General features: G+C 46.5%; 1 protein-coding gene and 1 long non-coding RNA gene across 2 annotated transcripts in view; one reads left to right on the top strand and one right to left on the bottom strand.

Annotated features, from left to right (window-relative positions):
• PITPNA (phosphatidylinositol transfer protein alpha) overlaps positions 1–14,458 on the bottom strand; it is a 39,373-nt gene that overhangs the window by 5,609 nt on the left and 19,306 nt on the right. Inside the window, exons 6-10 of the mRNA XM_059049078.2 lie at positions 13,912–13,986; positions 10,835–10,918; positions 8,669–8,746; positions 8,392–8,502; positions 7,172–7,294 (exon numbers count right to left, since the gene is read on the bottom strand). Of these exons, the coding sequence (XP_058905061.1) occupies positions 7,172–7,294; positions 8,392–8,502; positions 8,669–8,746; positions 10,835–10,918; positions 13,912–13,986 (471 nt within the window). The remainder of the gene's footprint in view (positions 1–7,171; positions 7,295–8,391; positions 8,503–8,668; positions 8,747–10,834; positions 10,919–13,911; positions 13,987–14,458) is intronic.
• Positions 8,451–9,532, top strand: LOC136793222 (uncharacterized). The gene is made up of 2 exons (XR_010838225.1): positions 8,451–8,525; positions 9,399–9,532. It is a non-coding gene; the product is annotated as an uncharacterized lncRNA (long non-coding RNA).

Below are 14,458 nucleotides of genomic sequence, written 5' to 3'. Positions count from 1 at the left end.
AGTTATCCACATTAATTAATATCTGTTAATATACTACTTTATAAGGGTTCAACAAATTCAAGATTTTTCAACATGACAAATCTGTTAAGGATAAGGGCACTGTCACATTTTTTCAAAGACAAGAAGTTAACCTTGTGGTGTTAGGTTGGAATGGGAAGTATCTGTGTGATCATAATGTGTCAGCTAGATATAGCAGTAACTACAGATGTTCAAGTCCCCCAGCTCCATCCTATTAGGAAGTCTGGGAGCAGCAACACCCCAACAGTAATGAGCACGTTCAGCACCCAAACACCATCCTCCACTAAAGGAACCAGGGCTCCTTGGCGATACAGCTGATTCTAGGGCTGGTCATAGAGACAGCAAGACGAGCCTGGAACACCTCGCTGTGCTTCAGGTGAACAAAGGTAACTTCACCAGAACTGGACAGAAAGACAGAATACAATGAAAAGAACGCCGAAGTCTGTGACGTTTTGGCCTAAAATACAGAAACTGGATCTAATCACGCAGAATCATTGGACAAACCCAAATTGAAAGACATTCTACAAAATGACTAGCCTGTAACTTCCACAAATGTCAAGGTCATAGAAGTCCCAGAAAACTGAGGAGCTGCACCAGACTGAGACTAGAGGGGTGCAGTGTGTGATCCAGGGTTGTACCCTTTCCTTTAAAGGAATGGGTTCTCTGGGTTCAAGAGTATACAGGAGTTCTCCATATTCTTCTTGTCATTTTTAGTAAGTTTGAAACACTTTCAAAGTAAAATTTTTTAAAAGACAGAAAAGCACTCTTTAAATGTCTGCTCACTAATGACCATTCATGTAAATTTTCAATAATCAGGGAGGCTAAGATTTAGTATCATGGGACCAAAGCTCCTTGGGCCTCAAGCAGATCCTTGTATACCCTGAGAGTCCACCACCTGGCTTTAATTTACTAACGCGAAGCCAGCTCCTGTTTTCCTACTGCTTGAAATAAGATGCAACTTCCTATCAGGAAACAGGATAGCTTCCTTTACTCTCAGAGACAAGGTCTCCACCACAGAGGGTGCCACTGAAATAAAAATGCATTATTTCATTCTTATAATGAAATGCTCTATGAATGCTTATTTCCTGTTTCCTGGGGCCTAAATGACACAAGAGATTTTATCTGATGTTTGTAGTGTTCCTTGGATCAAACCGCTGCAGGCTATATATATACATATAGTCGAGGAACATGAAAATAGAAGCTCCAGTCCTGGTTCGTTTGTTTTTAGCAGTGGTTTCCTCTAGGGAATGAGGCCAAAGGTTGGAAGAAAGGGACTTTTATTCATCTACTTATTTTCTTTATTTATTTGGACTTCTATTTTTTAACATTTTTCTCTATCTTTTGAAAACTGCTTTTACTCTAAGTATGAAATACTCCTTTACTTAAAGAAACTTGTGAAAGTATCAATGTCAATTTCCTGAGTGTCATATTGTACTATTGTTTTGCAAGATGTCACTGGGAGAAACGGATCTCCTCTCTGTATTATTTCTCATACCTGCATGTGAATCTTATAATCATCTCAAAATAAAAAGTTCAATAAAAAAATAAAGCTAGTAAAAAAAACCCACAAAAAACCCCAATCAGTTTAAGACACTGAAAAGTAACCACAAACCAGTTAGTTCTGAAAGTGCACAGATATGAGGCAAATGTGGAATTGTTTTTAGAATCTCTCTAGGGACTTCCCTGGCAGTCCAATGGTTAAGACTTCACCTTCCAATGCAGGGGGTGCGGGTTGATCCCTGGTCTGGGAGCTAAGATCTCACCACATGCCTCATGGCCAAAAGACAAAACATAAAACAGACATAATATTGTAACAAATTCAATAAAGACTTTAAAAATGGTCCACATCGGGCTTCCCTGGTGACGCAGTGGTTGAGAATCCGCCTGCCAATGCAGGGGACATGGGTTCGTGCCCTGGTCTGGGAAGATCCCACATGCCACAGAGCGGCTGGGCCCGTGAGCCGTGGCCGCTGAGCCTGCGCGTCCGGAGCCTGCGCTCCGCAAAGGGAGAGGCCACAACAGTGAGAGGCCTGCGTACCGCGCAAAAAATAAATAAATAAAATTTAAAAATGGTCCACATCAAAAAAAATCTTAAAGAAAAAAAAAAAGAACCTCTCTAGAAAGCCACTCTATAAACAGATTCAGCCTTTGGGGGAAGAAATTTGGCAATAGGTAACAAGAGTCTTAAATTCTCTAATTCCACTTGTAGGAATTTATTCTAAGTAAATAATCCTAATTACCAAAAAAACTGAGTGCATAAAAAATTTTCATCACAGCATTATTTTAAAACAGTGAGAACCTACAACATGAAGGAAAATCCAACACAGGGTGATGACAGAGTACAGAGCAATATGTACACTGTTGTTAGAAACATGTATGTGAAGAAACTTTTTTTTAGCAGGAAATGCTTTGTTACAATGTTCAGAGAAAAATGTGAGAGAACCACCCAGGCACATGGAATAATACCATCCATAGCTAAGTAAAAGTGTGTACGAATTCTTTTGTATTTATTACTTTTTTATTTATTAACTTTTTTCGGTATGCAGGCCTCTCACTGCTGTGGCCTCTCCCGTCGCGGAGCATGGGCTCTGGACGCACAGGCCCAGCGGCCACGGCTCACGGGCCCAGCCATTCCGCGGCATGTGGGATCCTCCCGGACTGGGGCATGAACCTGCGTTCCCTGCATCGGCAGGTGGACTCCCAACCACTGCGCCACCAGAGAAGTCCCAGGACTAATCTCTTGATCTCATTTCTCAAATCCTTGAGCCTCAATCCAAGAATGGTGAGTCCACCCCCGCAGAGGGACAAGAGTTATGGCAGTGGTGACTGTGGCCTTATAGTGACCTCTCATAACTCACAAAACAACCCACCCACGCCAGACTACTATGCATTGGTTTAAAGAATAACAGTCATAATTTCTCTGATTTTTTTTTTTTTTTTTTTGGCCGTGCCTTGCCGCTTGCAGGATATCAGTTCCAGACTAGGGACTGAACTCAGGCCACGGCAGTGAAAGCCTGGAATCCTAACCACTAGGCCACCAGGGAACTCCCTAACAGGCATAATTTCTATCACAAACTTGCAGTTAGGGCTTCCCTGGTGGCGCAGTGGTTGCGGGTCTGCCTGCTGATGCAGGGGACATGGGTTCATGCCCTGGTCCGGGAAGGTCCCACATGCCGCGAAGCAGCTGGGCCCGTGAGCCATGGCAGCTAAGCCTGTGCTTCCAGGCTCCGCAAAGGGAGAGGCCACAACAGTGACAGGCCCGCCTACGACAAAAAACAAAACAAAACAAAAAAAACTTGCAGTTCATCATGGCAGATTGAATACATGCATTTGTTGCTATTCCTCCCCAAAACCCTACCACAATGACAGTAAAGGAATAAAAAAGATAGAAAACTATAAAGACAACAAGAACAGAGGAGACAACTACAGATAAGAGATGGAAATGGCATTCTGGAAGATGAAGAAGGATGGATGAGCAAGGACTAATCTGCAGAGCAGCAGGAGCTGCCGGTGAGGAGGGGACCCATTGGGGCTGCAGGTCACCCAGAGGCTTGGGAACTGGCAGCACCAGGTGCCTGTAAAAGTGGGAGTGCAGCTAGGGGTGAAAACAGGGGACTTCACTGAAAGTGGGAAGAAAGAACCATTTGGGCCTGGCATGCCCTGGTGTTCCCTCCCATTTTCACAGTCAAGTAACGCCCCCTTCCTGCAAAGCCCAGGGATTCACTCTCTGGAGGCACTGAGGTCTTGAACTCAGGACCCCAGGCTCAGCTAGGGGTGAAGTGGGCACGATGCAGAATACAATGGGATTAAGTTAGAGCCACCCCATGGCATAGTGAGCCCACCAGGACCCTTCTCCAGCTCAGCTCCCAGAATGCTGGCCCTGACCATCCCCACGGGCAAAAGACTGGGGAGTCCTCTCAAAGCAAAATGAGCAGCCCAAGAATAGACTCAGGATCCTGAAGTGGGGGACCCCAATGGAACCACCTGATTATCCTTCAATAAGCCCAGCCACTGACTCAGAGAGCTTCCAACCACTTTTTGGAGCTTCACTCTTCACTTTGAACGGACAGCCAAGGACCCCCAAGCCCCAGTCATTTGAGGGAAGCCCCTAACAGAAAACACAGAGTCCCATAGGAAAAAGGAGCTCAGAGAAAACAAAGAATGTTCAGGTGGCAGAGATATCTCAAAGCCAAATAAGAAGCAAAACCCGGAGCTTCAGAAAAGGAAAATGATGCAAGTAGAAAAAAGAAAAAATACTTTAAAAAAGAACATAGCACAAGAAATGCTTTAAAATGTCTTAAGTTCAATAGAGGAGAGAAAAGTTAACTTTGGAAGACCTCCCCTAGGAAGGAGACGAAAAAGGAGACACAACAAGAAAATCAGAAGGTCAATTCATGAGGTCCAACTTCTAACTAAAAAAAATCCAGAAAGAGAATAAAGGGGAACAGAGGGGAGAAAATGATGAAACAGGTAACACAAAGACATTTCCCAGAACTGAAGAGATCTTTAGCTCAAAGTGCCCACCGAGTGGGAGCAAAATGAACAAGAATGAACCGTCAACTACGTTATTGTGCAAACAACCCAACCAGCCACCCTGTTGAGACTCAAAAACTTAATGATACAGAGAACTAAGCTAACAAAGAGAAGGAACGCGGTTATGAACTTCCTAACAAAACAAGAAAATTATCCAAGGAAGGAATGAAGATGAGAGTAGATGAAATGGTTCAGCTGGGAAAATGAATGACAAAGGTATAATAATGATAAATGCTGAATGACCAGTTAACCCTAAACTGTGACACTGAAGGATGGAGAGGAGAAGCGTATGAGTGGTGGGTGGAGTAAAAGAGCTAAACCTTCCACAGGAAGAAGCAAGCAATTAACAGCTAAAGTTGAAAAACTGAATTAAGAGGATAAACCTATTATTTAGAAACTCGAGGTAACTAACAAAAGAAACAACTATGAGAACTGCAAGGGGCTACTTCTGGGGGCAGGACCACAGGGACAGGGCACAGGAGGACAGCATCTTCCTCATAAGCCTGGGATACTACCTGAGTTTTAAAACTATAAAAATATTTGTGGAGGTGATGGATATGCTTTTGGCACTGACTGTGGTGATGGTTTCACGGATGTCTATTTATCTGCAAGCTCATCAAGATGTACACATTAAATGGGTGCAGCTCTTTGTATGTCAATCAGACTTCAATAAAGTGTTTTTTTAATTAAAAATGTAAAAAGTAAAACTCTGAAAATAAAACTTTGATAAAAATATTTTTAGAAAGAGGAAAACTAAAGAAGAAAGAGAAGTGAGCCAGAGGTACAGTCAGCACACAAAGGTCCCATACAGTTGCTAAAGGGGTCAGAACATGTCCCCCAGTGGCTTTGCTTTCTCTTCCACAGCCAACTATTTAAAAAATTCCAATTCCAAAGAGGGTTTTCTGCATTTTGCAATTATCTTGGAGGACAGAGATCGTCTAAGCTTTTGGCACAGTTATCCACAGAATGGAGAAACAGGCAAAGACAAGGGGTGGGGATTTAAAAAAGAACTCCCCAAGGACAAGTGCTCTCAAACTTCGGATCTGCTCAGGAGGTTTCTCCCAGCGCCAAGAATTCGAATTCGACCCAAAGAGTGAAAGGCTGTCAGCAAACACTTCCATGACCCCAGTGTACTTCTGGCTGGCCTGTCAGGCAGTGGGCAGCTGAAGCTACAGGCTAAACCCCGAAAGCTCTGTGTTCTTCCATTTGGTAACCTGTTTCTTTTCTTTTTCTCAAGAATCGGGTGACCACAGGACTCAGGCCTCCCTCTTACATTGTTAGAATCTCCAGAGCCCTGGACATTAAAATCTACCACTTCCTGAAGATCCTTAGCAGAAGAATCAGGAGTTGTGTCCAAAATCCTGCCACTTCCCTGCCAAATGTACCTGAATGAATAACTAAAACATCTGCCTACAACAGGAACTAACTCAGCAAACCACTGTAACCAGTGAGTCAGCCCAGGAAGTGTCATCCTGGAGGGTAAAATCAAGGAAGGAAGAGCTCGCAGGCCCATTCTCCACCGAGACCAGCACAGTGCAGTGGGAGCACCTGGGAGTGTGGGGCTCTGTGGACCCGGGCCTGCGTCTCACCTGAGGCCCTGCTGCAGAGCCAGACAAGGCTGTGCAAAGCTATGCCTGCCAGACACCCAGGCTCCATGCCAACCCTCCCAAGGCAAGGAGGGAGCAATGGATGGCAGTTCCTACGAAACAGAGCTTCCTGCCTTATTTTTAGCCCCGAGAGGCAGGAGGGAGCCCCAGATGGCATTTAGACGGAGAAGAAGAGATGGAGTGATTGAGTGCTACGGCTCTTCCCCTGACTGTATCACCTGCAGGCTGTGTGACCCTGGGTACGGCCTTGAACTCTCAGAACCTCTACCTCCTCATCTGAGAGTGGGAGTAACAGTGGCGCGTCCTCACAGGGGTTGTGAGGATCACAGGAGATGGGACAAGACATGGAAAAGCCCTCAGAATACTGTCTCACACACAGTGGCTGCCTGAATGTTATTTACTGACCATCTCCTCAGAGTGAGCCTTGCAGGGAAGCAGCCCCCAATTCCCCAAATGAGGCAAGAGGAGTGTTAGGTCTTCAGGCTTCCATGGAGCAGCAGATAGCTCTCCTTCTGGGATCCATGCCATGGCCAAGAAAAAAAAAGGCAAAGGCTCCAAACTCTAAAAATAGCTCCCAACACCCTTATAAAGGGGTTAGTCCTGTGTGCCGCTGCTGTCCTCTGCAGGTGGCGTGCGTGGCATTCGTGGACCAGCCCAGCCTGCCTCCTCCCGGGGCCGCCTCCATCTCTGCAGCCCAGCACCATCCCCCGGCACCGGCTCTGAAGAACCACTGCAGCAACTGTATTACTCACTTGGCATTCAGCACAGCCCACCATATTTGTCTCTCTGGATATGCCAAGACCTCGACTAGACTGCAAGTTCAAGAGCACAGGCTGCTTTCTTCCTTGTAGTTCCCATATCGCCTGGCATTAGACCTTACCCACAGTGGACGCTGACATGTTCCTAGAACCACAGGACGGTGCCCTCAGTGAAATGCCCTGTCACGACAGTCTCCGTAATGTTCACGGTTATCTGGGTGACAGTCCCAGAGTCTCGTCTGGCCTCCCACGTACCTCATCCAGCTGTCTCTTCGTCTCTTCTTCCATCCTTCGAATGTCGTCCATTGTCAGGTCAACCCACTTATCAAGCCAACAGAACAGTTGCCTGTGGAAGTTTGTAAACAGACGCCTCTCTTGCTATAAAAAGGAGGGACCCAAGTTAGAACCGGAAGGTGCAGGCCACTGCTGCAGCCCTCCGCCCTACAACCTCTGTGCCAGTACCCACACTTTATGGGGGTGGGGGGAGTGATACCTGGCTGGCTGATCTGGATCAGCCCTCCAGTCCCTCAGGTCAGTGACCTTTGCTTCCATGTGTCTGAAGGGTATGGCCTCAAGTAGGGGAAGCCCCCAGGAGACGGTTGGTGCCTACCTCACCGCGAGGCTCTGTGCCCAAAATGCTACCAAGACAGGCAGTCCACAAGTCAAGGTCCCAAAACAACTGTGCCAAGTTTCCTCCTTGTCTCTTGAGCCTAAAGCCAGGTTAAAACTGGCCAGCAGCTATGAATGTTGCCCAATTTCACCAGACTCACACATCAGAGATAAGGCTATAGAAACTCCTTAGGTGTCATTTGGGTGAGTTGCTCAGTTTTCCTGGGTCTCCCATTTTTACATGTTATTATACTTTTGTTTGAGATTCTCTTGTTAAAAAAAGAAAAAAGGAAAAAACTCCTTAGGTCTGTCTAGTTCAGTAATTCAGGGCACTGGAGAATTTGGTTCATAGTGCTTCTTGCCTTCTGGCATCAAGAAAAGACGCTGAGGGGCTTCCCTGGTAGTGCAGTGATTAAGACGCTGCACTCCCTATGCAGGCGGCTCGGGTTCGATCCCTGGTCAGGGAACTAGATCCCACATGCATGCCGCAACCAAGACTTCACATGCCGCAACTAAGGAGCCCGCAAGCCACAACTAAGGAGCCCACCTGCCACAACTAAGACCCAGCACAACTAAATAAATAAATAAATAAATAGAAAAGATTGTCATTTAATCACAGCAAAGCCCCTCCCTGTTTCCTTCTTTTGCCTCAGTTTCCTTACCTTTCACATGTGGTACCCTTGGATGGACAGCATTAAACTGTAAGACAGTTCAGTGCAAGGGGGAGTGGGGGTCTGGGAAATGAAACCGAAATATCAAGCCACGTGGGTTGATATATGCCACGTGGGTTGTATGATCTTCTCTTCTCGGGCAAAACACCCCCCCACCAACACACACTGGGAAGGCCTCCCACCCTGGTCACTTACCTTATGTATAAAGTTTTCCACTTTGTTCTGCAGGCCCCACCACTTGAACTTGACAGTAACCAGTTTATATGCACACATGTATGGGCAGTCTTTCTGATTTACAAGTTCTTGCTGTATTAGAAACACACCCACAGGTAAGCAGTTAACTAAGAGGGCAGACCTCTGGATCTCCCTTAGCCTGGGTGGGCCATTCCCCTCCTCCATGGGGGAGGCCCACACACACTGGCCCCAGTCCACCACCACCCCCACCCCCCGGTGGTGAGGGTGTGAACTGCACCTTCCAATTGGGACCCAAGGGTCCTCGGCCTGTTTTGATAGACTTAAATTTTGCTGGGTCTTCCTCTGCCTTGTAATCCTGAGAGAAGTTGTAGTTGGAGGGGGGTGGGAGAAAGAGGGGGAAGGGGAGGGAGGAGGAGAGAGAGAAAGAGAGAGAGAAAGAGATCAGATTTTCCACCAGAGTAGAGTTCATACCATTCTTGACGCTGCTGGCTCACAGAAAATCTGGGAAAGTGTTATAAACAAGATATAGAACTGTTTACATTTGCCTCAGAGGAGAGCTCTCTGTGATTTTGTCTGCCAGGGCCTGTTTTCACTTTTACCAGACTGTGTGAGCAGGCACGTATTTCCACTGTTTAAGATGGGGATTTGCAACCTGGAGTGAACATTCATATGACCAAGGAAGGTGTATTCAAAACACAGTTGACCCTTGAGCAAGGCAGGGGTTAGGGGTGCTGACCCTCCACACAGTCAAAAATCCAGCTGACAGTTTGCCCTCCATACCCACAGTTCCTCTGCATCCTCGGATTCAACCAAGCACAGATCGTGTGGAACTGTATTTAATACTGAAAAAAAAAAAAAAACCTGCTTTTAAGGAGACCCCCGCAGTTCAAACCCATGTTGTTCAAGGGTCAACTGTACAGTTTTCTGGGTCATTCCACCTAAAACCCAGTGAATAAGAACATCTGCAGGCGAGGGTTGCATGCTTTTTTTTTTTTTTAACTCCCCAGGTGATTCTAGAACAGCAGCCTGAGCTGAGAACAACTGGCCGCAGTCATTCCTGAAATCTAGTCCCATCTCCCTCTGGCTTGTTTTGTTTTTGTTTTTAAACTGCCTTGTTTTAATAAAATCATTATTGGAAATACTCAATGTACAGACTTAATCCTCTTGTGTACTACTGTCAGTCTCCCCTCACTGATTTAAAATGCAGTCAGTGCTGTGTTAAATAACAGTAACAAAAGTTTATTCTTGGGCTGTTCCTCTGCATTGACTAATGTGGGCAACGAAAAGCAAACTCCTTACGGCATCTACTTAACAAAAATAACGAAGCTATCAAATCACACACACACACACACACACACACACACACACACACACACACACACAATCATAAAGCATTTCCCAAAGCTAAGGAGATTATTTATTAAATCTTCCCCACCTCTGCTTCTCTCCACTCACATAAAACAGTCAACAAAATACTCAAAGCGCCATACTTTTGGCTAGTATTTCTGTTTGAGAAATATCTGGCGATGTTCAGTTTGAGGAAATTCATCAAGCTGCACACTTATGATCTATTCACTTTGCTCTATATGTTATACTTCAATAAAAATTTTTTTTGAAAAATCCACTAATTTTTTGAGGGTAAGGGTAGGGATATTAGGCAAAGAAGCACAAGATGGCTTTCCTATCTATTTGAGAATGCACAAAACAAAATATCTTAGGCACAAAGAGTGACTCCAGGAAGGAGGTATCATACCCCTGGGGTACAGAAAGCAAACACTTATTCCCTACCAATGGGCAGAGTCAAGTTCCTGTGCCCAGATTCCAACAGGCCTCTGTCAAATAGGAAGAGTACTGAATGGGGGAAACCTAGTCCTTTACTTCCCTAAACCAACACCTCCTGGGCAGTGAGCAGGACAGACCTGGTCCCCCATCTCTCCAACTTTATGGTCTAGCAGTGGACTGTCCTTTCCAGGTGGCTGCTGCCATGTCTATTACTCTGAGAAGTGACCACCAATGTCTTGAGGGCAGGGGACTTGTCTTTTCATGTAACTGGCAACCCCCCAACCTGGAACCCACAGAACAGAGTATTCTAAACACAAAATAGGCAGGCAATATATATTTTTAATCACAAGGTTAGAAAGAGAACTAGTTTCAGGCTAAGTGTCACTTCAGCAGGGCAAATCACCCCCAGGGCTACCGACAGTACCTGCATCATCCAGTGACAATTTCCAGAGGCCAAACAGGACACATACATCTGGGTCACTATTTTCCTGGTGGTATTCCCGAGTCAAGGCGAGGCGATTCTTAACACTCATTTAAAAAATAAAATACCCAAGAGAGAACTTCCCTTTGAGCCAAGTTGGGTATGGTTCCTTGGTTTCTGTGACACTTAGAAGTCATTTCTGCATCTCAAAGCCCACCCATATCACTGAACAGTTCCTACCTTGCTAAGTACTTGGCTTCGATCTGCAATGTCTATATATATGGCTTCCACATGTTTCCAAGCCTCAGGCTCCAGTTTATGCACCTGCAGGAACAAGGAGGACCACTGTGTAGTTTTTATCATCTACGAAGCACCCTTTACCCAAAATGGACACCTAGCAGCAGCTGTTCCCATAGCCATAGATGTGAGATTCCTACTGGTACGTACAAAACTGAGGATGGATTTTTTTTTTTTTTTTTTTTTGCGGTATGCGGGCCTCTCACTGTTGTGGCCTCTCCCGTTGCGGAGCACAGGCTCCGGACGCACAGGCCCAGCAGCCATGGCTCACGGGCTCAGTCGCTCCGCGGCATGTGGGATCTTCCCGGACCAGGGCACGAACCCGTGTCTCCTGCATCGGCAGGCGGATTCTCAACCACTGCGCCACCAGGGAAGCCCCTGAGGATGGATTTTAAGTGGACATACATTTGAGAACTAATGCTTTGGTTTTTCAGGCTAAGTACAACTACAGCAGCCCAAGACACTCTCAGGACTCCCCTAGCACCTACTGTTTCTATATGTTCCCCCTTTGTAAAGACTATACACTTGTCTCAGGTTGCCTGGTTAGCCATATACTACTGCTTATTTCGATGCTCTTAAAAATTAACTAACTCAAAATAGGTGGTACTAGATACAAAATCATGCAACGAAATTCTGATACAAATTCAAAATGCACAAAAGGGGCGTCCCTGGTGGCACAGTGGTTGAGAATCCGCCTGCCAATGCAGGGGACACAGGTTTGAGCCCTGGTCCAGGAAGATCCCACATGCTGTGGAGCAACTAAGCCCATGTGCCACAACTACTGAGCCTGCGAGCCACAACTACTGAAGCCCACACGCCTAGAGCCTGTGCTCTGCAATAGGAGAAGCCACTGCAATGAGAAGCCTGTGCACCACAACAAAGAGTAGCCCCTGCTCTCCGCAACTAGAGAAAAGCCCGCACAGCAACGAAGACCTAACACAGCCAAAAATAAATAAATAAATTTACAAAATGCACAAAAAGATATGATAAAGAGTAACTTTTTCTCTTGTCTTCAAGTCCACTCCCAAGTACCACCACTGCTAAACATTCAAGTGTAGAGATTTTTCTTTTAATACAGATGGTAGCCTGTATACACACTGTTTCACATTGTGCTTTTTCCACTAAACAGTGTATGTTGAAGACTGTTTCCCACTGGTTCTTTTTTTTTTTTTTTTTTTGCGGTACGCAGGCCTCTCACTGCTGTGGCCTCTCCCGCTGCGGAGCACAGGCTCCGGAAGCTCAGGCGCAGCGGCCATGGCTCCCAGGCCCAGCCGCTCTGCGACATGTGGGATCTTCCCGGACTGGGGCACGAATCCACGTCCCCTGCATCGGCAGGCGGACTCCCAACCACTGCGCCACCAGGGAAGCCCCCCACTGGTTCTTTTTAATGGCTGCATAATATACCACTATATGGCTGCACAGCAATTTATTTAACAGGGTCCTACTGATGGGCTCTTATGTTGTTTTTAACCTTTGGGTACACAAAAAATGCTGAGATGAATCTCCTTGTATATAAGTTATTTCATACATGTGAAAACATAACTGTAGTACAAATTCCTAGGTGTGGAATTGCTGGGGTAAAGGATAGGTGTATTTTATTTAATTTATTTATTATAAATTTATTTTACTTATTTATTTTTGGCTGCGTTGGGTCTTTGTTGCTCCAAGCGGGCTTTCTCTAGCTGCAGTGAGCAGCTACTCTTTGTTGCAGTGCACAGGCTTCTCGTTGTGGTGGCTTCTCATTGCAGAGCACAGGGTCCAGTAGTTTCGGCATGCAGGCTCAGTAGTTGTGGCTTGTGGGCTCTAGAGCGCAGGCTCAGTAGTTGTGGCACACGGGCTCAGTAGTTGTGGCACACAGACTCAGTAATTGTGGCACACGGGCTTAGCTGCTCTGTGACATGTGGGATCTTTCCAGACCAAGGCCTGAACCCGTGTCCCCTGCATTGGCAGGCTGATTCTCAACCACTGCGCCACCAGGGAAGCCCCTGTATTTTAAATTTAAAGAGTACTGGCAGGGCTTCCCTGGTGGCGCAGTGGTTGAGAGTCCGCCTGCCAATGCAGGGGACATGGGTTCATGCCCTGGTCCTGGAAGATCCCATATGCTGAGGAGCGGCTAGGCCGCTGAGCCTGCACGTCCGGAGCCTGTGCTCCGCAACGGGAAAGGCCACAACAGTGAGAGGCCTGCAAAAAAAAAAAAAAAAAAAAAAAATAGAATACTGGCAAATTGTGCTCTACAGAGGCTATAATTTTGTGGGGTTTTTTTTTGGGGGGGGGGGCCACTCCACATGGCTTACAGGATCTTTTTTTTAAAAAAATAAATTTATTTATTTTACTTATTTATCATTTTTGGCTGCATTGGGTCTTTGTTGCTGTGCACGGGCTTTCTCCAGTTGCAGCAAGCAGGGGCTACTCTTTGTTGTGGTCCACAGGCTTCTCATTGCAGTGGCTTCTCTCGTTACGGAGCACGGGCTCTAGGCACGCAGGCTTCAATAGTTGCAGCTCGCAGGCTCTAGACGGCAGGCTCAGTAGTTGTGGGGCATGGGCTTAGTTGCTCCACGGCATATGGGATCTTCCTGGACCAGGGCTCGAACCGTGTCCACTGCATTGGCAGGCGGATTCTTAATCACTGCGCCACCAGGGAAGCCTGGCTTACAGGATCTTAGCTCCCCAACCAGGGATTGAACCCCAGCCCTGGCAGTGAAAGCACCGAGTCCTAACCACTGGACTGCCAGGGAATTCCCTAATTTTGATGTTTTAAAAATTCACCTCCTCTGGGCCAGGAATTACATTTTTAGACCAATCCCAGCACTAGGAGAGGTCCTATAAAAAGTCTTGGAGATCATATTTTTCAGATTAGAGACAGAGCAATCCCATCCTGGTAGGACAGATCTGGGCACAGGCTACTGCCTGCCTGGCCAGGAAAAAGGGGACCACAGATCAGACCCCTTGGCATGGATGGAGCCTCAACACCCCGTCCTGGGGCCTGGAAGTCCTCGGGGCTCCTGGGAAGTGCTACTTACATTCTCCTGGGTGCCAAGGTCTGCTTTGTGCCAGGTTTCAATTTTAATCAGAAAGTCTTCTTTCATGTACTCATTCTGGAAGGGGGAAAAAATACCTTACAGTCACCAGGCTCAGAGTTGGAGAGTAACCATCCCCCCTACTTGCTCACAGGCAGTCGAGAGACCCCAGTCTTTGCCTTATAGTAACAGCTAACTGTACCAGGAGCCCACAGTACGCTGGGTGAGTGTTATCTCGTTCAATCCTCACCCCGGCCTGTGACGGCTGTAGTAATACCACCCTCATCTTACAGTCAAGGAAAGTTACGTTCAAAGGCGTGAGGGGACTTGTCCAATGGCACAGAGACAGTGACAGAGCTGGGCCTCAAACTCAGTTGTGTCTGGCTTCAAAATCCATGTATTTAATCCGTGTTATCTCTCCTATTTGCCTCATGCACAGGGCGCAATGGCTGACTGGCAGCGTGGGAAGAGCACGGGGAGACTTCCCAGCCAACCAAACGTGTTCCCCACCCGCGCCCATTCGCCCCAGCTAGGCTTTTGCTAATTTAAC

This window comes from Kogia breviceps, chromosome 19, assembly GCF_026419965.1.
Source record: "Kogia breviceps isolate mKogBre1 chromosome 19, mKogBre1 haplotype 1, whole genome shotgun sequence".
In the NCBI taxonomy this organism is placed as follows: Eukaryota; Metazoa; Chordata; class Mammalia; order Artiodactyla; family Physeteridae; genus Kogia; species Kogia breviceps.
Note: the sequence above shows the minus strand (reverse complement) of the source record. Positions and strands in the feature narration are given on the sequence as shown.